Source organism: Argentina silus, assembly GCF_951799395.1.
Source record: "Argentina silus genome assembly, chromosome: 7".
In the NCBI taxonomy this organism is placed as follows: Eukaryota; Metazoa; Chordata; class Actinopteri; order Argentiniformes; family Argentinidae; genus Argentina; species Argentina silus.
In genome coordinates this window covers 7,961,904-7,988,007 of record NC_139661.1, presented here as the reverse complement: position 1 = coordinate 7,988,007, position 26,104 = coordinate 7,961,904, and the positions used below count along the sequence as shown (strand labels likewise).

Here is a 26,104-nt window from a genome sequence, read left to right as displayed (position 1 = left end):
GCCATGATGTCACCTCTGAAAATGTCACATGAACATGAAAGGGTTTGTGTGCCCAGTGGAGGTTCAGGGCATTCTATGCAAATCTTTCTTATTATTTTTTAAATAATTCTACTTAATTACTTTACTCTCTCCACAGCATTTAGTGGCATTTGAGATTTTGATGTAATGGTTGTGGTTATTTTATTATTTGTGCACTTTATATATTGTAAGAGCACAGTAAGGCTTGAAAAAGACAAGTATTGGCATCATTTGCTCCATCTAGTGGCATTGCATGTGCTTGCTTTCTTCGATTTGTTGCCTACGAGGAGTGCAAAAACTACAATTCTGTCCAAAGAAACAAAGGTTACACCTGTCACCTTTAAGCTCGTCAATTAATGTATCTACTAATTTCATTAACACCAAAAAAGGTCATGCATACATGACAGTCTGGAGCCTGTGCTCTAACACCATGCCAAATCACAAATAAGCCAGCCCAGATCACTACTGTATGTGCATCACCATACAGCTTGTTTACATGACACTCTTATGAAACGGTACTAGAAGTGAAGGAAGATATTATGCATATAAGTCATACTTTTAGTAACTTTAAACAAAGGGAGGAATTTGATATTCTCATACCAGACAGAAAACACCTCAGGGGAAAACTAAAGGATGCTTATTAAAAGTTTCAGCATTATTGCATTGTATGTGGCTTGAGGGCTGGAGTGAGATGCAAGATTCATGAGAAAATAATAACATCTTAGTTAGCAGTGATTTATCTGGAAACTTAACATTCAAATCAGAGTTGATATGGAAGACAATTTCATGGCAATATTGTTGTCACAATAAACCCATTGGGCTAGATGCATTATGTAAATGTGTTTTCATCCAACGAACACAATCTCACACTCACATGTCTCATTCTCCAGGCCACATATTTGATCATGTCTGGAGCTACTCAATGTGCATGTATGTTGAACGACCAACAACAAAGACAGGTGACAACCAGGCAATGTCCACTATTATTCCATCAGTGGAATAATATAAGCATAGAAGACAAATAAGCATAGCAACATAGACCATTTGCATAAATTGGAAGGAGAACAGGCAAACCACATTCTTTTTTTTCATTCCAGACTTGATTTCAAAACGCCAAGATTAATTTAGTAAGACTCATTGGTAATGGAAATGCAGGTGTGTGTTGCTAGCACTACCTACTGGACAAGGGGGGTAAATGGAATTCAAGCCAATGCAAGGGTCTGACATAGGTTTGAGGTGCACATCTTTATATTTTGTATACAGACATACGTATGCCTACTTAGTGTTCACGCTGTTCTTGACAGTGGTGAAACAGAAATTCTGCATTTATGTGTTTGACAGACAAACCATTTGTGCAAGGCATTTGTGCTTTCATATTCAATTACAAGTGCACACTTATAAGACATATCTATGTATGTATGTATGTATGTATGTATGTATGTATGTATGTATGTATGTATGTATGTATCTGTCTGTCTGTCTGTCTGTCTGTCTGTCTGTCTGTCTATCTATCTATCTATCCAGATGTATCCATGTATAGTGTACTCTCAGGCACTGTACTATGACTGTACTGCCCCCAGGAAGAGCAATGTTACACTGTGATAACGCCAGGGGGAAATTCACCACATATACCCTTTATTTTCGGGTAAAAGGATCAATGGGGCAAAGATACATTACATAGCATAGCCTACAGTATGATATTGCCAAACTTTTCAAATTGCCCCCAGAATATGGATGTGATAACACACTACACTCAAATTACCAAACAAATTATTCAGTTGTGGACTCCCAAAGGGACTTTCTAACACAGTTCAGTGATCATGTTCGTACACTTTCACTGTACTCATGTCTCCATATGTAATATGTCCCAGCTTTTATCTTTGTTAATATATATTCAGAGAGTCACCAATATGATCAATTTGAAGACATTCAAGTAGAGCTGTGACTTTCAGTTCTCTTTATGATACCCCAGAAACGCCTCACATCATAATGTGGTCCCCGTAGAATTGTAATAGGACAGCTGGAGGATGGAGCCCAGCAAGTGGAGCTGCCAATCAAACCTGCAGCTTTCTACTCTGAGCCATATTTGTACCCAGTCTGTTATTCTTGTGTCTTAGTAATGTGATGGACCATTGGACTGTAGTTAAAGCACTGACAATGGACCAAGGGGCAGGGCAGGGCAAGGGAGTAGTCTCCTCTACCTGTGTCACTGCCTAAAGAAGGCATGGAGTATTTTTAGTGTATGGGCAGGCACGTTTTGTGAGGGGGGGGGGGGGTATCAGTATATATCTACCCCCCTGGTGACAATGTTGTCCCATCGTAGAGCATCAGGATCCCTCTTTGTCCTCCTCCAGCGACTATAGAGAGATGGTGAGTGTGCAATGCTAGATACTCCATGATATCCCGCTGACTGCATATGATCCTAGGAAGGGTTAGAGGGCCATATGTATTCATCTTTGCATGGAACATTTTGAGTTGTAGTGAGCTGTGTCTCTGTGTGGACACTCTCAGGTCTCACTTCTGATGATGTGTTTGGTCATAGTGTGTGCAAAATGATTTTTGGTAGAGGATTACAGTTGGTGTCTAAGGACATTGAAAGGGAATAATAATAGTGGCTAATGGACTGTTTAATGTTTTGAGTTGCTTTGTCCATAACTTTTTTTCAGAGCATTTATGAAAGACACACTCAGTCTATCAAACATAGGCCTCTGGGGGAGGTAATGTTCTCTCCTTGAAAACTTCCAATACGCCTCCATAAGCAGGGATGGAACATTCATCTTTTTTTAAAGAGGTGATGTGCATGTCAATAGGGAGGCAGCAAAGGGATGCAAACTTTTACACGTTTACAAACTTTTATACGTTTATATGTCCAGGATGAGTTCTATCTGTGTGTACATCCTCTTAAACATGTCTTAAAGCAGGCAATTTTGTACAGAGATGAGTAAAATGTCAAGTGGCACAATGACCTTCTGCTGTGAAGCACAACTGTTTGAGGGCTAATCCACAGCGAACGTTAGACAGCAGCTGTCGAGAGGCCTGTGAATCCAGGCAGCGTGATGTCACCAGACTGCATTCCCTTGCTCTGTTTTCACGGTTCTGTGGCAGTCGTGTAAATAGCTCTGCATAATCCTTGCCTTCATGGGATTTCCACTCAAATGTGGATCAGTGCACCGCCCTGTCAACACCCAGGCCTCAAAGCGTAATCCCTCATCTGATCCAGGGGCTCTGAGAGTGAGAGGACCACTCCCTCACCGTGCTAATTATAAACTCCCAGAGAGGAGAGGAGTTTGTAAATATTTCCATGACAAAATGATAGGGATTCTATGCCTTCATTTTGAAATGTGCACTACAACATCAATCTTGTCTGTTGTGTGAGGTAGCCCCAGTCAGATATAGATTATCAAGTTTGCTGGTATGAGTTTGTAGTCATCTCATAATATGTGTCAGAGCAAAACAACAGTCAATCATCAAACACAAACCGAGTCACAAATGATCATGGTGCAGGCTGTATTGAATCTAAACAAAGTTTATTTCTCAAACTCAGGCACCCAAAAAAGCAAAGAAGAGAACAGAGGGAGCCAGCTCCAATGTGTTCTCCATGTTTGAACAGGCCCAGATCCAGGAGTTCAAAGAGGTCAGTCCTCAACTGCATTTTTTATGTATTTTATGTGTGTACATGCAGTATTGATGCATCTACTGCATAAATACTGTATAAACATGCACACGCAAGTATGCACCCACGTGCGCACACACACACACACACACACACACATATATACAAACACACACACATACACACACAACATTACATACACTCACAATCTCTCTAGCTGGGAACTGGTTGTGTGAGACCCACTCCCCGCCCCCTTAACACACACAACACGCGCACACGCGCACACACACACACACACACACACACACACACACACACACACACACACACACACACACACACACACACACACACACACACACACACACACACACATTGTCATCAACACACTAACAGTCATCAACCCTGAACAGGCCTTCACTATAATGGACCAGAACAGAGATGGCTTCATCGACAAGAATGACCTAAGGGACACATTTGCAGCTTTAGGTAGGTGGAATTACTTTTGCTGTGTCATTGTGTGACTATGTAAACATTGTAACCTCGTCCCCAAGTTATTTTGTCTGGGAATGAGACTCGTCAACATTGTAGTCCCTAATCCCTGTGCCCACTCCAGGCCGTGTAAATGTGAAGCAAGAGGAGATTGACGGAATGCTAAAGGAGGCTCCAGGGCCCATCAATTTCACAGTCTTCCTCACCATGTTTGGAGAGAAGCTAAAGGGTGAGGGGATGGAGAGAACATTCTTTTGCAACTGACCACCTTGGGACTTTGGATGGATTGAGAAACTAAAACTTTATTTTAGTTCCCTGATAGTTACAACAGTGTAATTACATAGTAATTAGTTACGATAAGAATATAGGCAAGAGTTACTTATTTGTAATTATGGGATTCACTGTAGCAATCATGAAATGCTATGTATCTATTAAAGAATCTCTGGTACTATGTTGAAATGTACACCCATAAATGATGCTGCTTCCAATATTAACAGGCTTCACTGTTCCTTTTTCTGAGACTGTGTTTAGATGAGTTAATGGCACTTGAGACAACATCCAAATGTCAAACTGAGCAGTTTGTGTCTGTCACTCCTTAGGTGCTGACGCAGAGGAGACTATCCTCAATGCTTTCAAAGTCTTTGATCCGGAAGGGAAGGGGACACTGAAGAAGGACTTGTGAGTATGCATGCTTACAGCACCTGTCTTTAGGCTTTGACTACAGGACTACATGTATTGGACAACGTGTGTATAAACATCACAGTGGCTTTCTTTACAGTGTGACAGAGATGTTGACAACCCAGGCTGACAGGTTCTCTCCTGAAGAGGTGAGACACACCATCACTGACTAAGTTAAATGATACACTAATATAATCGCTTTACACACACACAGGGAGAAAATCAGTGTAAACTTAGAAACCACTCATCACCTTCAGAAACTGGCCATAATGTACTGACTACCACTGTTTGTAGTAAATCATCCACTCAAACAGGGTGTTTTTTTCTCTCCATGCTCAGATGGTTCAGATGTTCACTGCCTTCCCTCCAGACGTGGCTGGGAACCTGGACTACAAAAATCTGGTCTACATCATCACACATGGGGAGGAGAAGGACCAAGAATAAATCCGCCTCGTCTGTGAAGGCTGCCCCTGTCACTCAGATTCTCTGTGCATCAGAGCCCGAGGACATGTTTATGATGTGCATGAGATGTCCATGAGATATGCATGATTGACTTGTAAATAAAGAGCTTTTAAGAAAGAGGCCCTTTTCATACAAATTTTAGCTCCAAGTCTATCTATAAACTGTCCATTAGGTAATGATGTGGCTATCAGATCAGTGGACTATAATCAAGATAAAGTACTACACTACTTGCAAATGGGTCTTCCAGAGCAGACCTTGATGTACTAGCCCCAGCCACAAACAAGACACTTCAAACACACAAAGTTTTCATTTGTTAATGTCTTCACACTTTGTTCTACACACTGTTTTGTCCTGTGGACAAGTGCTTTAAAACCTTCAGCATTATTTCAAATTAAATGGTAAATTACAGTTGTCTGTGTCAGAAAGTGCTTTGTTTTGATAATCTCACAACTCAAATATCATATTACAAGAACAACTTGATCCAAATAAATATATAACCCAAACTAAAGAAAGCAGGTGAAGGTAGAGACATTGTGCCACACAGTGGCGTGGTACACACGTGGACATGCATATTCCAGCACAGTAGATGGCAGCAGCTATCCGATCCACCCCGACCCAGGTTGGCTGCGCTTTTGCTTTGAAGAAGCTGGTAGAGGTGTGGCTAAATCAGAGGACATCGCTAACGGCTAACACAGCGGCTAACATTTATTTTATCCCGGTAGACGACAGCTAACATTAGATGTTTTTCGTGGAATACTGGGATGTCGAAGTAATTAAGTAGATATTATAGCGTAAATTATAACTACATATAAGTAGGGTCTCGTCTCTACACGTTTTTGTTCTCGAAATCAGCGATTTAACTAAGCTAGCTAGCTAGCTAACAAGCCCTAGATTTACAGCGCACTCTCCCTCCTCAGCCCTTTTTTACGTCGCAATGGCCGATGTTGACAAACTCAATATAGACAGTATCATCCAGCGTCTTTTAGAAGGTAAGAAATGGTAACAGCTGAAGTTAGCTACATTGTTCGATATACTCAACACGAACAATACTGTGTCATCAACTCGCGGTGTTATCTGGCTAGCTTGTGCGAGATTGCATCATTAGCTATATTAATATTGTCGGAACGTTCCATCATCCTGAAGTGATTCTGGCACTGAACGCAAGCAGCTAAATAAACGATATGACTTTGGGCTAGTTTTACACAGCTGACAATAACATCCTGCATTCTGATCCTCTACCTCAGGTTTATGATGTCGGAGATAAGGCGGTGAGGACAGGTAGGTAGCTAACGTTAGATAATGTTGCTGACAGCTTTGTCTGTATTGTTATTTTCGCAGTCAGAGGAGCAAAGCCTGGGAAGAATGTGCAGCTGCAGGAGAGCGAGATCCGTGGATTATGCCTCAAGTCCAGGGAGATCTTTCTCAGTCAACCCATTCTTCTGGAGCTTGAAGCACCCCTCAAGATCTGTGGTGAGTTACCACTTGGCTTATTCTAGGAATACATGTTAGGTTTGGAAACTGTTATGATTAATATCATGAATTATGTTGAACGCATATAATTAGAATCTATGGTTGAAAGAATCATGTCAGGTGTGTTTTCTCTACCGGTTTTGACCCTAGGGTGGTAGACGCATGCTAGCCTGGACCCAGACAGATGTTCTATTTCACTTTCATTTCACTGAATACCAGTCTAGAACTGCTGTTATTGAATCCAGATGGTTATGCAGTGGAATCAAACTAAGTGAAATGGAGAAGATATTCTGACTACTCTGGTACCAGGCTAGATGCATGCACTTGAATTTGAGGCTAAAATTGGTTTGCTTTCTACAGGTGACATCCATGGGCAATATTACGACTTATTGAGGCTGTTTGAATATGGGGGCTTCCCTCCGGAGAGTAACTACCTATTTCTGGGAGACTATGTGGATAGAGGGAAGCAGTCCCTGGAGACCATCTGTCTGTTGCTGGCCTACAAAATCAAATACCCGGAGAACTTCTTCCTGCTGAGGGGAAATCATGAGTGCGCCTCCATCAACAGAATATATGGATTCTATGATGAGTGTGAGTTACTGAGGCATCGTTGTAGTAATAACCCCCTGCAATATCTGACTAGAATATAAATGTACGTTCCTGTTTCATGTATTGTTGAGCTTACTTTTATCATCATTTTTTATCTTCATATCTTTTAGGTAAAAGAAGGTACAACATCAAGCTCTGGAAAACATTTACAGACTGTTTTAACTGCCTCCCCATTGCCGCCATTGTTGATGAGAAAATCTTCTGCTGCCATGGAGGTAGGTGTAGTTTTAACATTGAAGTGGTCCTGGTCTGGAGGGACATTGCTGCTTGACCTCATTGGACCCTGAGAAATGTCATCTTTGGCAATAGAGGCCACTGTAGTGGTTAAGCTTATAGCTTATGATGTGTTTGTCTCCATCTACGATTCTCAGGGTTGTCACCAGACCTTCAGTCCATGGAGCAGATCAGGCGTGTAATGCGCCCCACAGACGTACCTGACCAGGGCCTCCTGTGTGACCTGCTCTGGTCTGATCCAGACAAGGATGTCCTTGGCTGGGGGGAAAATGACAGGGGTGTGTCATTCACCTTTGGTTCAGAGGTGGTGGCAAAGTTCCTGCACAAACATGACCTGGATTTGATCTGTCGTGCTCATCAGGTAAATATGTATTCATTCAGTCCTATTCCATACTATTACTGACAGCCTTCATTTGAATGTATTGTTTTTATGTAAGCACACATTGTCATATATCTGACTTTTGTTCTTGTTTTTGTTTTTTTCCCTCCTATTCGGTTCTTTACTGACAGGTCGTTGAGGACGGCTATGAGTTTTTCGCAAAGAGACAGCTTGTGACTTTATTCTCAGCACCCAACTATTGTGGGGAGTTTGACAATGCTGGTGCCATGATGAGTGTGGACGAGACCCTCATGTGCTCTTTTCAGGTGGGATTCAGGGGAATTACATCATGAATGTGATCGACTGTCTTATCACAAGGATGTAAATGTGTCAGTACTTCCAGAGCCATACATACAGAGTCTTTGACCATTGACATTTCAATCAAGCAGTATGATACATTTACATCACACCACATAATTCCATGGCAGCCATGTTGGTGCTCCCTGGGCAACAAAGATAGATACCAATAGCAGTTCATGGACTTTTGTATCTGATTTCAGTTTATCAGCTAACTGAACTTCTGGAATTAACTTATTGAATCCAAATACTCCTCATGAATGGATAAATGGAATGCTCAAAGGTGCCAACCATAGCATCCAGTGTAAAAGTTAAAGTCTTTCTATATGACTCAAGAGTATTTGCTTAAGTGCTCTAGAGGAGGGTTGGATAAAGTTGAAGACTCTTCTTCATGGTGTTTGACTCTGTATTGTTGACTTGGTGGAACAACATCTCATAGTTTTGTTACCTGTGTCCATCTGCAGATTTTAAAACCAGCGGAGAAGAAGAAGCCAAATGGCAGCCGTCCAGTGACGCCCCCCCGGAACATGGTCACCAAGCAAGCCAAGAAATAAGGTGGCACGAGTGGACATGATCTGCTCCTTGTTCTGCTTTCGTCTTTTGCATTTGAAGGCTTGGTTGCCCTTTGTGCAGCCAATATTGAAATGATATCCACTCCAAACTGATGAAAGCAAAATGTTTTCTTGTTTTGTCCACAAGGGTCAATGGATATGTCACCATGAAAACCTCAGGTGTTTTGCACTCCATTGCAACTAGTCTTTGCCACATATGACTGTTCAATCAGGAACAATGTTAACAATATGGCTGATTATGCACAGAAATGCCTTGTTTGAAGCTGTGCACAGTTTTTTCCAATTTATTTCATGTCTCATAAAGTTCTGTCATCACCTGTTTCTCACTGTCAATGATGAATATTAATGGTTCTTAAACAACTGTGGAAAATATCACAAACACTTGTTAAACAGTTGTTTATTTCTGTATAACTTTCTTTATCATAGGACATGAAATCCACACACTCTGCGCCTGCACATCACAATTTTGAAGTCTTGTGCTGAATTAAATGAGTTAATAAAGAATTATTGTAATGTCTAAATCTTTCTAATAAACTTTTAGCATATTTTAGGGGGACATTGGCATTTGAATCTAATTTATGTGCAATTCTTCTTTCATCAGTTGTTTGTGGACTACATGACAACATGATTTTTGAAAAGAAAGAAAATACCTGCACACTGGCTGATGCTCTCGTGTTGTTAATTTGCAACGTTTTGACCAAGAAGGTCTTGACTTCTTAACTAACTCGCGCTGTGCACAGTAGATGTGAAGTTCAGATGAACTCTCACCATCATAAACTTGCATTCACACAAACATTTTGACTCTATAGACAACAATGATTTTGTTTTAATTGACAGAGTGATAATTAACAAACATCAGTGTCATTAGTGTAACTAATGGTAATGGATAGTTGGTCACCTACTTCAACTGGTCTGAAATAGCCCTACATGTATTAGTGATGTCCTCTGGGTTCTGATCATAGACTTTCTGATGCTCATGCTCCCTAGTTTAATGCCACAAGGGGGTGCCAAGAATTCAAGTCAACTTGAGCTAGCAACCCTCCATCTCTGTTGATAGGTCTGGGGCAAAACATTAACATTTAGATTCGTTCATCGGATTATATGAATGATTAGAAATGGATACATATCATGATGACCTTTGAATAGCATCCTTATGTAAAAAAAAAAAAACAGACAGGATTGATTATCAGGGTTGGAAGAGAGGTAGAATCAATGCCCTTATAAGGAAGTCCAAATTGCGTAATCACATTTGACGTCACGACAGTCACAAGATCGCAGTCATAGCACAGGGCTGAGCACTCAGGCTCGCTTCAGCGCTGTTGTAGATATATTCGTGCGTTATGTAGGCTGTTCTGACACCATGGCTGTGACGAAGGAACATCTCTGGGGACCTAGATGTGTGAAATCCGTGAAATTAATGGACTGTCGTCACTAAATGATCAAGAACACTTCAGTTTAAATAATACAATCCTCGTTTGGGGGCTCATAGTCCTGGCTCACGGCTTTGTCTGTGCGTGGCGAATGTTATTGTCAGGCTAGCTGCTAGCTAACTAGTCCAAGCAGCACCCCCCCCAACATTAGCTAGCTAGGAAGTAAAGATTGTACGGTCACATTGTCGCTAAACTAGCTAGGTTGCTAGCGTGGCAACTTAATTTGGTGACAGCTAGTGTATAGGTGATGTTCTCCGTACTTTCGTACGGTAGACTGGTTGCCAGAGCTGTCATTGGCGGACTCTCTCAAACAGATAGCCGCGATTACAGCCTGGTAACAGCAAGCTGCGGGTTCGGTAAGGATTTTCGAAAGGGCATCTTGAAGAAAGGGATGTGCTACGGCGACGACGCTTGCTTTATTGCCCGACATAGATCTGCCGATGTTTTGGGTGAGTTCATCTGCGAAACAAATGCACACACGAAGATACCACGGTGCGAGCTGCGGTAACAACACAGACAAAACAAGTAGCTAAGTCACCTCTTAGCCAGGTTGTGCACATTCAGCTAGCTCGCTGGCTATTGTGTTAGCTGTACACTCGCAATCAAACAATAGCATGCCATCGGATGATACTCAAGGCTGTTTGTTTTGTTTGTGTGATGGTGACAAGTATGAAAATGGATTGCATTTATTTGGTTCCAAGCCATGAATACTGTAGATTGGTGACCAAGACTAGAGGGGCATGAGGCATACCTTGGAGGTGAGAGTGGATGTAGGTGGCCGTCATATCCAAACATGCACATTGTTCTCCACAGAGGGAAAGAGAATAGGGAGTATGTGTATTGTTGGTGTATGTATTGAGGCCATGGCAGGTGGATGCTGAGTGTCAATAGTACAGCATATATTATGTTATCCACTCGTCACATGAGGTTTAGATGGCTCCTCAATGAGTATGATTAGTATACTGCTACATGGACGTTTCTTTTACACACCGAACAAGGGCTGTGCTCTTTGTACCTGATCAGGGCCTTAACCAACGCTCTAGCACAGATCCTGTCTTCGACTGCAGTCTAGGTTGTCCTTTCTTACCGGCATTTAATATCATTGATTGATCAGGGAGTCCTCTCTCCTAGTTTCCAATGTCTAGTTCAGGCACAGGTTGTGAGGAATAAATAAATGAAAAGCAGCCGACACCGACTGCAGCCCTACACCTAGCGCTGTTTGGGAACTAGCTGTAAAGCAGGCCATCTCTGCTTGTTGCTACATCTGTGAGCCTCAGGTTGGCAGTGAGAGAGGACAGCCCTTGTATGGTCACTGGATGCAAATTCTTGTGTGGGAAAGGGAAAGTTGTCTTACTAAGAAAAAAAACCTGGACTGCCAGACCCTGCTCCCACCATAGGCAGAGCGACATATTAATTCCCATCGACATCAGATTATTTTGGGGTATTATTTCATTCAGTGTGAACCATATTGTTGAGACCCCAGGTTAGTGCATGGAGTTGTTGCCACTTGATAATGTAATGGGACAACATACTGCAGATTTGTGCCTATGTTGACCCCCCTTCTATTCCCACTCAGTGAAATTGGTTCATAGGAAACAGACCTGTTCAGTAATGTGACCATTTTAAAGGAGCATTTCCTACAGTCTACAGAGTCTGAGACAAAGAAACATGTATTATCTGAAGTGTCATTGGTCTCTCATTCCCAGCACTGTCTTGTCCTGCACTTGGTGTCCTGTTTGTGTTTTGGTGAAAGTGCCCATTGTTTTTCCCATCACAGCTGCATGTAGGGCTACTTGTTTCCGTCAACACTGAGGTCTTCCTTTGTAGAAAGGGGACATCTTAGGAGTGTCAATCTAGATTGACACTCACTTTGCAATTCTTTATTGAACTAATAACTGACTGTTGTGTGTTTCTTAAGGTGTGGCAGATGGAGTTGGTGGATGGCGAGATTATGGGGTGGACCCATCGCAGTTTTCAGGGACCCTGATGAAAACCTGTGAGCGACTAATAAAGGAGGGACGCTTCGTTCCAAGCAACCCTGTGGGCGTCCTTACAACCAGCTACTACGAGCTCCTCCAGAACAAAGTGCCTCTGCTCGGTGAGTAAAAGCAGCCCCAAACAAAGCATCTCAGTCAATCCTGGGAACAAGAGCAAAAACAAGTCTCTGGTTTGATTCTGGCAGCCTCTTGGAATAGGTAGACCATATATAGACAGTGATTATGGTATTCATGATTGTACTACGGCTGCTTTGCACGATAGCCTAATCAGCTTGTGCTGGAGAAGTCTGTCCTTTTATGCAACTTTGGAATACGCTGTATGTCTCAGTCTATATCGTTTAGTGGTTGGAGGGCTATTGGGATGGGCCGATAGGATCTTTGCACCATGAGTCAGAAAGCAGCTGCCCAAATGCCGTTTTACTTATTCAGGCTAGAAAATATCTTGATCACATTGCTTCACTACAATAGAGCAAGCAGCGACATGTGGGATAAAACAAACCAATACTTAGAACATTTTTAAGGGGGGGAGTCTCATGGTCTGTAATTTTCCATCACATCTAGCTTGGAAATGGGATGGGGGGGGCGGGGGGGGGGGGGCGGACAACTCTGTATTGTGTTTTGTTCAAGCGTGGAAGGGAATGGTCTTGAGGCCAGCAGCAGTAATTGTATTACAGTAGAAATAACAGACAAGAAAGGGAGTGAGTCACAGTGCGTGATCTGGGTTGGTAGAGAGCTTCCAGAGCACATTCTGGTGGTCCAGATGAATCATCAGTAGGGAGTGGCTGCACATGTTTTCGCCGGTTTGGTTAACTTATGTTTCCTTCGACATCCTCCCCAAAGCTGGAAAGAAATGTATTGACATGACCGCCTCTAACTGGGGTGGATTAGCTTTGATATGATTATATGAAGTCCACGTAACCCAAAAAAAGATACTGTATAGGCTACTTTGACTGGACAATACAATATGAATACAAATGAATATACCCTACCTGCCTTGGACTCATAGGCTACCTGATTTATGCCCGATGCAGACGGGGTACAAATATAGCCTAGGTCTTCATCATGGGCTTAAGAATGTAAACCTATTTTGTGACAATGTCTTAGCAATTTGTACTATAGGCCTGCAAAGAAAATTGCATTGAAACAAATGAATAGATCTAATGATTTACTAATGGGTGATTAATGGGTGCTGCTTAGTACTGTATCTTCTGTTCAACCAGGAGCAGGTATAAAGGAAAAGCAGGGTGGAGAATAGAAAGAACCACTCGTGTGACGTAAGCCCTTTCTCTCCCCCCCCAGGCAGCAGCACGGCCTGCATCGTGGTGTTGGACCGGCAGAGCCACCGGCTGCACACAGCCAACCTGGGAGACTCGGGCTTCCTGGTGGTGCGGGGCGGAGAGGTGGTGCATCGCTCAGACGAACAGCAGCACTATTTCAACACACCCTTCCAGCTCTCCATCGCCCCTCCGGAGGCCGAGGGAGCCGTCCTCAGCGACAGGTCAGACACTCATCATGACAGCCCTCTACGTATGCTAGCTCTCCCTGTAGCCAAGTCCAATGTTCTCCTCAGCGTTGGTGAGCGCAAGTTATGCCGGGTGTGTGCAGTGCCAGGGGTGTCTGGGGCCACGCGCTGCTGTCTCTTGTTGTTGTGGCGTGCCGTCTGCTTTAGTGCTGATATCAGTGAAGCGCAGGTTGAGTGCTGGATACCTGCCACACACTCTCTGTCAGGTCAAAGTCTCATCACACAGGGGTGGACTGTGGGCCCTCCTCACCCCAGCCAATCCCACGCCTGCTGGCCCACATGCCATTTCACCCATTTAATCTTGAACTGGGGAGATTATATATATGTATATAATAACTGTGGTAATTTCTCTTTGGTAAGTGATTGGAGTGCTTTATACACCAGATGTTCATGATTCATTTAATACTAACCTTAATCTGTCCAACGGTTTTTATAATATCAGATGCATGGTACATTCTAATGTAGGACAGTAGCCTGAAAGGCTTAGGTACAGAGAGTCTGTCAGAGAAAGTCTGGCTGCATTCCAGGAACTGAACTTGACACTGGACACTGAACTTGGCCCAGGTCTATATGTGTGTATCGCACATCACTATGACGGCAGTGCTTTACGAACCTCTCATGAGACCAAGGTGTGCTTTTCAAACCGCACACCATGTGACTGTTCCCTAAATGACTTTTCGTCATACAGTTTTCCACTAGTCGGTCGCAGTTTATTTTTTTTGACAGCTGAAATATGAGTTGAGAATGGGAACTAAAACGCTAACTTTTTTTTTTTTTTTTTTTTTTTTAGAGCTCATTTGTACTTAACATTGATCAGTCTATCATAATCAGGTATGAGACCATGACCTCTGGCCATGAGTGCCATGCCATGTGCTTCTGTCCCAAAGTGGAACATAGTGGATTTGGGGCAATAGTGTGTGTCTGTGAGCTCAGGAGGGGCTGGGTTAGAGGCTCAGATTAAACTGGGCTTTGTCAGGCTCAGACAGGCCAGATTTCCTGTAGGGCTGTGTGAGAGACGGCCAGTCAGACACTCAAGGAGGGGTAGAGGGGAAGCGATTTAATGGGGTCATAACCTGGTTACTATTGGCTGCAGTATCAACATATTGAACTAAGGCTCCATAAGATCCTTAATAAACTCCTATTTATAATACTCCTTAACTAATGCTCCTGTAACACTTCTAGCTTGACTCTTGACTCTCTGTGTCTCTTTGTCCCACTCAGTCCTGACGCTGCAGACAGCTCCTCCTTTGACGTCCAGCTAGGAGACATCATTCTCACTGCCACAGACGGCCTCTTTGACAACATGCCGGACTACATGATCCTACAAGAGCTGAAAAAACTCAAGGTATGGTCTCTCTAAACCCTGTTTTAAGGGTGGTTCAAACACGTTTTCTGTTTGAGTCAGGCGCGTATGGAGTTAAAGGAACGAGACATGCCAGGAATGCTAACACGTTGTCCTCCATGTTTTGTTTTTCAGAACACCAACTATGAGAGTATCCAGCAGACAGCCAGGAGCATTGCAGAGCAGGCCCATGTTCTGGCTTACGACCCCAATTACATGTCGCCTTTTGCACAGTTTGCCTGTGACAATGGATTGAATGTTAGAGGTAATGATCACTTTTACCCTTCATGCAAGCAGAGAAGGGAGAAAGCCATGGTACTTTACAGTCCATTTGCTCCTGATGCTGCTTTTATAAACTCCCATTTTACTGTTGTCCTTCCTTTGCTGTTATGCTGAAAATGGAAGAGGTTTAGAATGTCTGTCCTCTTCCTGACTGTCCTTTTCCTCTCCATAGGAGGAAAGCCAGATGACATCACTGTTTTGCTGTCGATAGTGGCAGAGTACACAGACTAGAGACTGTATGGCCGGAGAAGAGGAAGGAGGTGACTTTCCTCTCACCATCTGCCTCTCCAGGTGTTGGACTGCTTTGATTCCTGCTGGTCAGGATTAGGGACTGATGTTGGTGGCTGAGACCCACCTCTCCTGGCCCTTTACGGCCCCAGTAAACCTCCTCCTAGGACCATCATTGCTCCAGGTCCCTCCGTAGGCTGTCTCAATCAGGTCCACCTCTCAGGTGGCCATATGCACAGTCTACATACCATCAGAGGTGTGTCAACATGTAATAGCTGGAGGAAATGGACAAATATAGCAGAGGGTTAAGTTCTGATATACCTCTCTGGCTCAGTTACAGCAAAGTATCCATCTTGGAAGCGTTCCAGTTGTCACTGAGTAATCCCATTCACCGGGATGAAGAACGTAGGCACATTGGAGATGAAGCTCCCACATGAGAAGGATAAGACCTTTATTTCCGGGCATAGGTTTGGGCTTGGAGCAAAGCTCAGGAGGCAGATTTAGTAAAGGGGTCAGTGGTAGCCAGTGATTAGATGTGGGAAAGGCAAGTATGAAAATCTGTTACGCTGTTGTCAGGTTAGACAGGGACACCATGAAGCCAGTGATCCATATTAACCAAGACAACCAAGCTGATTTGATGCAGGAAGTGGCAGTATACCACCAGGTCTGAGTAAATGTGCTTTATTGTCCAAGACAATGTGCAAATAGGGCCACGACAACTTCAGTGACTTGGATTACATGAAATTGAAATGGAAACAAAATTACAGTTTAAGGGCATGAAACTATTACTATGCGGGCATAAGGGCATATCTTATTGGGAAAGGGACCATATGTGACACTTACATTTTTGGCAGATTTAATAGGTTGCAGCCGCTGCAAACTTTAGCCATATCAGTACAATTTGGGTATTGCACAGACCAAATTAATCTGTGTTTCTAAATCATTTTTTAAGAATATTTTTTCAAATAAATATAGGTGGTGTCAAACATATGTCCTCCCCTTAATGTCATGCCTAGTGTGAAGGTTGTGTGTGTGTTAGAGTAACCTATTGTGTGTCAGATGTATTTAATGTATACATGTAGAGTGGGTGGGTTCTGTGTAGGCTACAGTGTTTTCAGTATCCATTGGGGTTGCAACCATTTACGCACAAGGTTAAAGAAAGCATATCTGAAAAAGCTTACCGTAGACATTGGGCAGGTGACCAAGCACATTTTTTAACTTCTTTGTTTGGTGGGTTGGGGTTGGGTATATCTGGACTGAACACAGTTTCAATGTAGCTTTAGCAACCATTGTTCACAATCTGAGTTTTTCTAGTCACCTCATCAGTTATCCCTGCTGTAAAGCTCCAATGGCACATTTGATAAATCATTTGAATCAATTCACTTGTTTTTATTTAATGTTGAACTGCAGGTGTTTTATTTTCTTTCTCCAGCGACATGTTCATTTTTGCTTAATTCTTTTGCTGCAAATTTGCACTGTGCATTTACATAACTCCTGTGCAGCAATTTTGTAAGAGTGACATTTTGTTTTTACATGTACTATGTACATGATGTTCAGTTATACATTGCAGATCTGATGTGCCTTGTATCAGGTGTAATTGATACTGGCAAAATTGTGTATACAATTATCCCCTTAATCCCCTATTATGTGCCAGCTACTGAGCATAGAGCCTGAACCTGACAAGTAGCCATATCATTCACATTTAGTTTCCCCATCATGCCCTGCTGTCTTAATACAAACTTAACATGCTCCATCTGATGAAAGACCCCTGTTGCCCATGTGTTCTAAGCCTTCCACCATTGGGCACATTCAAATTGAATGATGTAGATATTTATTTTCATAAAAAAACATGACAGATGATCGTAGAATCTGTAATAAATGTTCCATGTACCTTTTGGTGTTCTTTTGTTTTTGACTATCTGGTGCTCCCCTTGCTGCAAGCTACGGTCTTGCCTAAAGGGCTTTCCCTTAACAAGAAAAGGTATTGGTACAGCGGTACAAACTGATATAGAGCTACCAAAGAGGAACCAAAACACCTGCATACCTTTTCATTGTAATTGGAGCTGAAGGGCACCTGTTGGTCGAAAAGTAATCTGAAGCATTATGGCACTGAATGGTTGACAAGAACTTCACCAGCCTTTAAGTGCCCTCGGGTGGTTCAAGCAATCCTCCATGAATAAGCAATCCTCCCTGTCAGATGGCACTATCAAAGCTAGCTTCCCCACGTCCTGTTCGTCACTGACCTGCCAGTACCCCTGTTGTCATCCTCCAGTCAAAAAGCAAAGTTTGTTACAATGAGAGCTGCATGTATCTATATATTTTGTGTGTACAGTTCAACAATGCAGAGACAGGTTCTGTAAACATGTTTTCAAGGATGTAAAATATTTAAATAAAGATTATAGTATTTATTATCTCTGTGTATTGTCATTTTTACATGTTGTTTGTGCACTAGAACATTATGCTGATTCATATTGAGAGAGTGCTGTAAGTCTTTGGACAGTTGGTCTTAAAAATATATTTTTTCCTCTGTAGTCCAGCAATTTGGATTCAAGATCAAATGATACATGTGTGGTGAAAGTACAACTTTACGTGTATTGAAGTAGTTCAAATGTTGGTATATGGTCCCATATTGATTGCATGCGCCTCATAACTCTTTGGATTCATTTGCAGAATGCTTTGGGTCATGTCTTTCTCAATGGTGAGTGAATCGTGAATGATGTCTAAAAACAGTAAGTGAGCAGAGAAGATGTTTCTCAGCACTTCTGAATTCACTCTGATGCTGCCATGGTTATAAACGAACAACCATAAATGAATCATGAATGGTGAGTTAAGAGGCTAGCTACCAAAATATATCCAGACATCGTCCACCATACACTCACCATTGGGAAGGACCCAAAACATGGTGCAAATGCATCCAAGGGTTCATAGATTGGCAGGTTTGATGCAGTTATTGCATGCAATGGATATGGGACCAAATAACCTTTCGACTCCTTTAGTAGACTTCTGTCTATTCACACTGTGCTGAACATTCCCTTATAAGTGTGTTGTTGAGGGGAGCAAGATCCAATACATGGCACAGCGGATCCTACCTGCTACTTTTGCCTCACATGTTTGTGTGTTTCTTCATTGAGAATCCTCATGCATTATTGCAGAGGCTTTGTCCTAGCAGATGGAAGCATGTTCCTTGCCAGGCTGCATTTCCCAGCTCTGACTCATCCATTCCTAGGTCTCAGAGGCAGTATGGGCCTGTTCCACTTGCAGTTGCGTGCTCTTATGCAACATAGGGACATCGAATACTCAGTGAGAATGCCCAGTCTGATCTGTGGGTTCAGTTACATATTCCACAGCCTCTATCCAGTCAGTGAGGGTTAATACGAGTTACTATCAGCACAGGTGTGGCATCTCCAAACACTAAAGGAATGTTATCATGGGAGGACCAGATCAAACATGCATTTAAATCACTTTAATTATGTTTTAGGTGTCTGACTCTTCTGTGCTACTTCCAATTCCAATAGCCTGGTACATTCAAATAATTGAACAGTCAAGTCAAATCAAGTCAAGTCAAAGTGCATCATCACAAAAGCCTCAATACACTGTGAACCACCATTCTATAAGTGACCAATTCAAAACAGTTGCATGCTGTATAAGCTACATTAATTGAAATTGGCTTCATTTACAACATTCAATAAAACATTTTTTTACCCAATTATGGTTTGATGACAAAACTTGCAAGGGATATAAACAGTTGATGAAAAAACTAAAAACATTGAAATACAAACCTTTAACAATAAAACCAAGTCAAATGGTGCAATGACTATCCATTGAAGTTGTGGCTTGTTTTTTCAGCATCATCAAAAGTGGAGATCTCAGTGAGAAGAGTTCTTGGACTGGTGCACTGATTCAGGGTCAGAGTGCACCGCTGACCCTATCCTCTCCTCCGTCATCCTCTGTGTCACTGGCATATACTAGACTGGGCAGCATGGAGGCACAACCGTCACCCTGCTCACCAGACAAGGCCCCAAAAAGGAGGGTGCGAATCTAGGGAAACAAAACAACACATAACACTAAGAGACAGCTGAACACAAGCAGCATCTACTCTTGTTCATTACCCTCCACAGAGCAAGCTTTGAACGGTCTTCAACATATGGCCAGCGTTACGGTCTGGTGGTTCTTAGGGATGAGAGCAGGGGATAGGAGGGTTGTGCAGACAGCTGGGTCACCAATGCAGAGCTTTCATCCTACTCATCAACCGTACCTCAAATGGTGAGGTATTCGTGCAATCTTGGGGACATTTCCAGTTGAAGGTCAAAGCAAAGCAGGCACTATTTGTACTTTGGCACACGGACGAAAGAATTGGAGAGAAAGTTTGTGTTACCTTGGAGGAGGCAGGAGTTGTGATGGAAGCAGGCTCTCTGTCTGTGCGATGTGGTGCTCCGAGTCTGTCAGAATCCTCTGTCTGACGCAGCTCTCTCATGAGGGCTGCTCCACTGAACGCTGGGCTTCCCTGGCTGGATGCGATCAGCTCGCCCACGGCAGAAAACCCTAGGGGTGGCCCAGCATCGGCCTCCCACGGGCCCTCAGGGAGACGTGCAACACCACCACACCTGAGAGCATATGAAGCCTGTTACTAGGCCTGTTACTAGGCCTGTTACTAGGCCTGTTACTAGGCCTGTTACTAGGCCTGTTACTAGGCCTGTTACTAGCCTGTTATCCTCCTCCTGTGCTCTTCCTACAGTCACACCAGTCTTAATCTTTTCCTTTTTTTGTTTACATGCAGATTATGGCTGTTCAATGAATCTAAAATCATTATTCTAAGTGTGAATTAAATGAAATCATCGTAGCCATTCTATTCACGTATTCATGAGTGTAATTACATCTGATAGGGAAAGATGTTTGTCCCTTGAATGATTAGCCGGTCATTTATCAGTATGTTTGATAGAAGCCTCTGTTCTCATGAGCGTGTGGGCTACCACTGTGCCTCGTGAGTTACTGCACCAGCACGTGCGTCACTGTGTGAGGGAGAGAGAGAGAGGGGAGGGGAAGGGAAGGGAAGAGCTCGAGAGAGAGAGAGCCACAGTAGGGTGAGAGACGGAGGAACAGAGAGAGAAAAAGAGGCAGACAGAGGGCAGGGCGGAAATTTACGCACACACCCACTCTCTGTAAACCCCCCCCTGGAGCGACAAGAGTTGTTCAGCTTTGGCTTTGCTCCGAGGCTGCCCGCTCCCTCCCCGTTCTCAATGCAGCTGAGGACACTGTCTCTTGCTGTGTCTCACAGCCTCTCAGCATAAACATGCCGTCTGTCCTTAAACACCACTGAGAAACAACCAGACTAGCACTGGATAGAAGAGCGTCACCGCAGGGGAGAGAATGTGAGTGTACCTGAAAAGCCAGCTTGGTAACGTGAAGAACATGTTACCAACATGTATACATGAACAGAAACATAACAGTGTGCAAACAACCCCCCAGGTTTCCTAGATCAACATAGATAAACATACTTAGAAGGATTCCATTTGAAAGCTGTGAGAAGCTGAATGGGATATGAATAGGAAAGCGAGCCTCAAGCTCGGGGACGGGGGTACTGAGCATGCTGCTGATCAGGTCCGGCAGTGACGCTGTAGACTCACGGCAGTGCAGGGAGAGACACAAGTGACCCAGATGTGCAACGATCCGGCTGGGACTGGTGCAGGGAGAGCCCACCTCCAGCTCAGAGCAGAGACGCTCACGGGGATGGACGCCGGGTGGAGAGACAGACACACCATGACATCACCACCACAGCACAGCACAGCAGCAGGGTTCAGTAACCGGTTACTGTGGGGGATGTAGGGATTAGAGCCCGTCAGTCTGCTAGGCTTCTAACCCTGCAAGGCCTTGCCCCAGATAGCCTGGCTCAGTTACACAGCCACGGCACTACGCTGTAAACACCACGGCCACTTAGGAACCCAGAAACAAACCGGGTGAGGACAAACTGCCTCCAGCAGGAGCTCACCACAGGTAGCACAGAGACGTGGTTCAAATCTACCCTTCTCTACTGTCACATGATTATCAAGGCACATCAATCTCATCCTATTATGTGTGACTGATTTGAGTCATTGCTTTTCCTAGGGACAATCTGCTATTAATAACAAGGGCTTCCTTGTCTACTTGAAACAATGCTGGAACATTGTACAAATGATTCAATAATATCCTAATTGAGAGTCGGTCGAGTATTAAATAGATGATGCAGACCGACTCAGAGGGCAGCATGTGACGGATGGGCAAAATGTAGCCATATTGATGGTGAGGGCTACCTCAGTGCAGCAGGTGCCTGGGTTTCTGCAGCTTGGGACGGGCTTCTACCCGCAGGGTCCTCCAGAGTAGCCAACACCACGCTCGCCTCCAAGACCATGTCCTCCACGCTGAAGGACACAGGCCTGAAAGATAGCAGACACAGACAACATCAGCATACTTGTCCGACCCGTCGCTGTATGCCACTGTAACACACCCCAAGGACCTCTCAAATGTAGAGTGGCCAAGGCTGGCCCATGAAGGATCTGTGCTCATTCCGAAATTAAGAACGGCATGACTTTGTTGTGTGTTTTTAGATCAGTCATTGGTTACAACCTTGGGGATTCGGATTCTTACTTTCCAGCAGCACCAAAGTGGGCAGACACTGGTAGACCATGTGATTCTGCAAAGGACAACAATCCCTAAAGAGGAGGATAAAGAAAGACATCACAAATATGGCATGTCTGGAGTAACTTATGTTCCTCTGATGGTATGGATTATTCACCACCAATGACAATAACATTCCACATTTTGGTACTCAGGTAGACAGAGAACAATGGATTATTAGGGGACAGGGGACAGATTACACTTGCTGGTGTGGTCATGACCTGTGAAATTGTATGGGTCACAATGAAGAGGTGATCATGTGTTCAGACACCAAAACACACTGTAACAGGTAGGACCAGCAGCAACATAAAGACTGGCTCACTGTCACAATCACAGGCTGGCAGGAACACAGCAGTCTATAGGAACAGCTTAGCATGGTTTTGTGTAATGAGCAACTTTTCAACGGGCTACCCCAAAACAACATTCCATTAGGGTCAGGGGTTGTAGGTCTGCTTACACAAAGTCTCATTAGGCGGACTTTATGATTAATGAAAATATCTCATGATTTAGGTGAACACAATACATAAAATGACTGATATCTTCCCATTATACTTGTTTTCATGTAGATATAACCTGGTTCATCAGGGTTATATGCGGTCTTGTCATATGGTCTCTGCAAAAAAGCAGAATCCCAGCCAAGAGGGGAAAGTTCACATGAAAATGATAGGGTACAGAGTCTCCTGAACACTGTCTAGGGCCATAAATAAAAAAAACACTTGGGTCCAGTCGCCTTTACACATTAAATAGCCCTGGGTGTGCACACACACGCAAACACACACACACACGCACATACACACACTACTCAAAGGCTCATGTGACGGAAAAAAAGGACCATCCCAAAATAACCACCCTTACCCTCAACTCCTTCAGACAGAATGTTATGTCCGAGTCAACTCCGACCTGGAAGTAGTCAAACTCACTTGGGTGTAAAGACATCTCAGTGTACATGGCCTTTGTGCGATCTACATCAACACCAATCATTAGTTAGATTATTAGAAAGAATATGTTGTCATTATTTGTGTAATTGCAATTGTAGCAATAGAGATTGTATATCACAGGCCCAAAAATGTCACCATTTTCCTCTTCATAGTAGTTTTTCAGATTGAGTCTCAGAGGAGACATGGACAGAGTAATCTCCTCCTGAGACACTGGGAAGTGCATCACCATGTCACCTAGAAGTCTGCACAAGAGTAAATAACAAACAAACAAAACAACAAAACAAGGGTTTTAATCTATTTACCCTAAACCCATTATATTCATCACAGTTAAACTAATCAGTCAGTTTTTAATTATTCTCCCTAATTGTTAATCTTAGGATTTAAGTAGGGTAAGCGGATCCTAGATCCATGCTTCTGGGGCAAATTAACCCCAGAACAATTCTGACTCACTATTCATACAGTACATTGGTCACATGGCTTGCTATTTCCCTGTTCAAACATGACACCTGTACAGGGGGTGTTATCTGTGCTCACCTGGCCTGGGCCTTCAGCACATTGGGACAGAGGTGAGAGGAAAATACAGCCTGCAGAGCTTCACTCTCCTGAAACCCCAGGTTGTGTGTTTTGGTGATACCTGTCACAGCCAAGGAGGGACAGAAGGGATCACTGGGACACACTGACATCTAGTGATGATGGTAGGTAATACACCCACTGGACATCAGTCACACACCCACCAAATCTAAAAGACAAGTGGAAAAAGATTTAACTGGGATTCAAGCTTTCATCTAATGGCACTATATGTGCTGGCCCACCTACCATGTCTGCAGTAAAACTGGAATATCACACGGTTGTCTGGGAGGTTGATGGATACTTGACACCGGTCCACGTTACGCTCAATCATGGCCAAGCACCGAAACAGTGGCAGCACTGACTAAGACCAAATGTTGCATAATACATAAATATGACACTATCGTTACAGGCATAGCAACCCCACAGCATGACACATAAATGATCCCTTTGAGCTTCATATTATTATTTGGGTCTGCTTTTGTTTTTATCACTAGCTGCTGGACCTTCCCTCTAAATAAAGAACAGTATTCTACAAAACCATGATGAACTGTTCTCTGGCTGGGTCTGAGACCTTTATATCCCCAAGCAACTTGAACAATACCTTCATGGTCAATTTGCATTTGATAGTCCCACAGTCCTGAGCGGGTTCTATTTCTGGGCTGTAGTGCTGGAAGAACAGTGGGGAGAAGAGGAAGCAGGCGTAGGCAGAATGGGCTGAATTCACTGACCTCACTGCCAACTACAATCACGAGACGAGACCAGGCAGATAGAGACACAAAAGGGTAATTAGAGACACTTGGATGCTGCTATCACTTTATGTCTGTCTACTGTCAAACCTTTATGAATAGATTATTACCCCTTTCACCATGGGATCCAACCATAATTCGTCACCTATGCGTGCCAAAGCATGAATAGCCTTTCCAAACACTGTAAAAAAAAAAAAAAGAATCCTATGATATAGCCATATCAATGGTCAAGAGCTAGCTAGCCAGCTAGGTGAATGAATGGCTGGCTAGCAGTCAATCATTTTGACATGGCTTATGTTAAAATCACTAAAATGACCTCAGAGACCTGTTATTGTGGTCAATTACAGTTGTCTATAAGAAGTCGAAGCCTTTACATACCTTTCACACCGTTACTTTCAATGACACACTTCATCTTGACCACCAAAAAGTAGTCTGTCGTGTGTCGTCATGTCGTGTGACGTCATGTACATTTGGTGCGCTCGAACAGCCACAACACAGAGAGAGAGAGCTCCTCCAGAGAAGGATTAGATATGATATATCAATTATATAATATATCAATTATTGAAGGTTTTTGGCTCTTCTTGTCATCTATTTATCTCTATAAGCAGTTCACGTGGGACACAAAATAATAATCCATTTGAAAATGTGGGGGGAATATCCTAGTGAGACCTGCATCCAGGTGTCATTCTTTTGACTAAAAACTATATTTGAAATGAACATGGTACATTATGTACCAAGGTGTGTATGACAGGTGGATTATCAATTTGATTACGTGCATATTACCCTAATGTGCATGTGTAAATACGTATGTGTACTTCCTTCCTCATGGTGATTAAAATTTGATTTTTTTTTTTTTTTTTTAAACACCTGAAATTATGCTGTAGTGCAATGCAATGTTACAATACTTAGGTTGTCTGAATTTCATTGATATATTGAAATATTGTGTTTTGGTTACTGTGTTTTGGTCAGTTCGATACAGTAAAGTACTGTATGTAGGTAATGGCATACTGGTCGCATATTGCACTACAAATTGCAGGGATAAAAAATTACATATAAACACAATTTCTTCAATGGTACCTATGTATAGGCCTAAAGATACAGTAACTGGAAGACTGACATCAAACTGACAGCTCTGCCACACCCTCGCATAGGCTACAATAGATTACAATGTTTACAGTCAACTTGGAAAAATAGTCTAATACGAATAATGGTTTTGACTGTTTTATTAGGCTACAGTAATACTATTTGGCACTCCAAAAAGTTCATTTTTGAAGAATGTATCATGCATTGTTTGCTATTGGATGAACTGTTTGTTAAAACAACTAACGGTAAAACAAAACGCCATGATTATCTTTGTGTTAATGATTAAACAAAATGTTCTTATGGCATTTCACAATAAATGTTTATTTTAGAGGTCTCGATGAAAATGAGTGCACAGTGGGTTAGAAGGTTTTGAACTTTAGACTGGCCATGTTAACAAGTGTGAGTTTTGTGAGTCAGTTGTGAGTTTTGTGTTAAGAGTTTTGAAAGTTGACACATTTGAAAGCGATCGGGAATAACTGTATTAACACAGT

At 42.9% G+C, this 26,104-nt stretch overlaps 4 protein-coding genes across 4 annotated transcripts; 3 read left to right on the top strand and 1 right to left on the bottom strand.

The window, feature by feature from the left end:
* Positions 1–3,616: 3,616 nt before the first annotated feature.
* On the top strand, positions 3,617–5,245 carry myl2b (myosin, light chain 2b, regulatory, cardiac, slow; the record flags this gene model as incomplete). Its single annotated transcript, XM_083672647.1, has 6 exons — positions 3,617–3,652; positions 4,045–4,120; positions 4,248–4,352; positions 4,723–4,801; positions 4,902–4,950; positions 5,141–5,245. 6 exons carry the CDS (start codon positions 3,617–3,619, stop codon positions 5,243–5,245), a joined length of 450 nt encoding a protein of 149 aa, XP_083528773.1.
* A 684-nt stretch (positions 5,246–5,929) lies between these two features.
* LOC310806916 (serine/threonine-protein phosphatase PP1-gamma catalytic subunit A) lies at positions 5,930–9,375 on the top strand. Its single transcript, XM_083673199.1, has 7 exons — positions 5,930–6,252; positions 6,602–6,733; positions 7,094–7,324; positions 7,453–7,557; positions 7,714–7,937; positions 8,087–8,221; positions 8,717–9,375. The coding sequence occupies exons 1-7, from the start codon at positions 6,198–6,200 to the stop codon at positions 8,804–8,806; spliced, it is 972 nt and encodes a 323-aa protein (XP_083529325.1). The 5' UTR covers positions 5,930–6,197; the 3' UTR covers positions 8,807–9,375.
* Positions 9,376–10,150: 775 nt separating this feature from the next.
* Positions 10,151–17,520, top strand: pptc7a (protein phosphatase targeting COQ7 a). Its single transcript, XM_083673714.1, has 6 exons — positions 10,151–10,703; positions 12,173–12,352; positions 13,551–13,749; positions 14,995–15,118; positions 15,251–15,380; positions 15,570–17,520. Exons 1-6 carry the CDS (start codon positions 10,502–10,504, stop codon positions 15,626–15,628), a joined length of 894 nt encoding a protein of 297 aa, XP_083529840.1. The 5' UTR covers positions 10,151–10,501; the 3' UTR covers positions 15,629–17,520.
* Positions 17,521–19,531: 2,011 nt separating this feature from the next.
* Positions 19,532–24,942, bottom strand: rad9b (RAD9 checkpoint clamp component B; the record flags this gene model as incomplete). Its single annotated transcript, XM_083674282.1, has 11 exons — positions 19,532–19,663; positions 20,001–20,229; positions 21,913–22,035; positions 22,247–22,311; positions 23,132–23,238; positions 23,350–23,456; positions 23,749–23,848; positions 24,031–24,145; positions 24,386–24,523; positions 24,641–24,711; positions 24,909–24,942. 11 exons carry the CDS (start codon positions 24,940–24,942, stop codon positions 19,532–19,534), a joined length of 1,221 nt encoding a protein of 406 aa, XP_083530408.1.
* Between the last annotated feature and the right edge of the window lie 1,162 nt (positions 24,943–26,104).

What these genes read in the sequence shown, in the direction of transcription:
- pptc7a (XM_083673714.1), top strand. Translation starts at nt 10,502, where the DNA reads ATGTTCTCCGTACTTTCGTACGGTAGACTGGTTGCCAGAGCTGTCATT. An exon ending in TAGATCTGCCGATGTTTTGG is followed by an intron (nt 10,704 to 12,172) that starts GTGAGTTCATCT and finishes GTGTTTCTTAAG; the next exon opens with GTGTGGCAGATGGAGTTGGT. An exon ending in AAGAGCTGAAAAAACTCAAG is followed by an intron (nt 15,119 to 15,250) that starts GTATGGTCTCTC and finishes TTTGTTTTTCAG; the next exon opens with AACACCAACTATGAGAGTAT.
- LOC310806916 (XM_083673199.1), top strand. Translation starts at nt 6,198, where the DNA reads ATGGCCGATGTTGACAAACTCAATATAGACAGTATCATCCAGCGTCTT. An exon ending in AGCACCCCTCAAGATCTGTG is followed by an intron (nt 6,734 to 7,093) that starts GTGAGTTACCAC and finishes TGCTTTCTACAG; the next exon opens with GTGACATCCATGGGCAATAT. An exon ending in TGATCTGTCGTGCTCATCAG is followed by an intron (nt 7,938 to 8,086) that starts GTAAATATGTAT and finishes CTTTACTGACAG; the next exon opens with GTCGTTGAGGACGGCTATGA.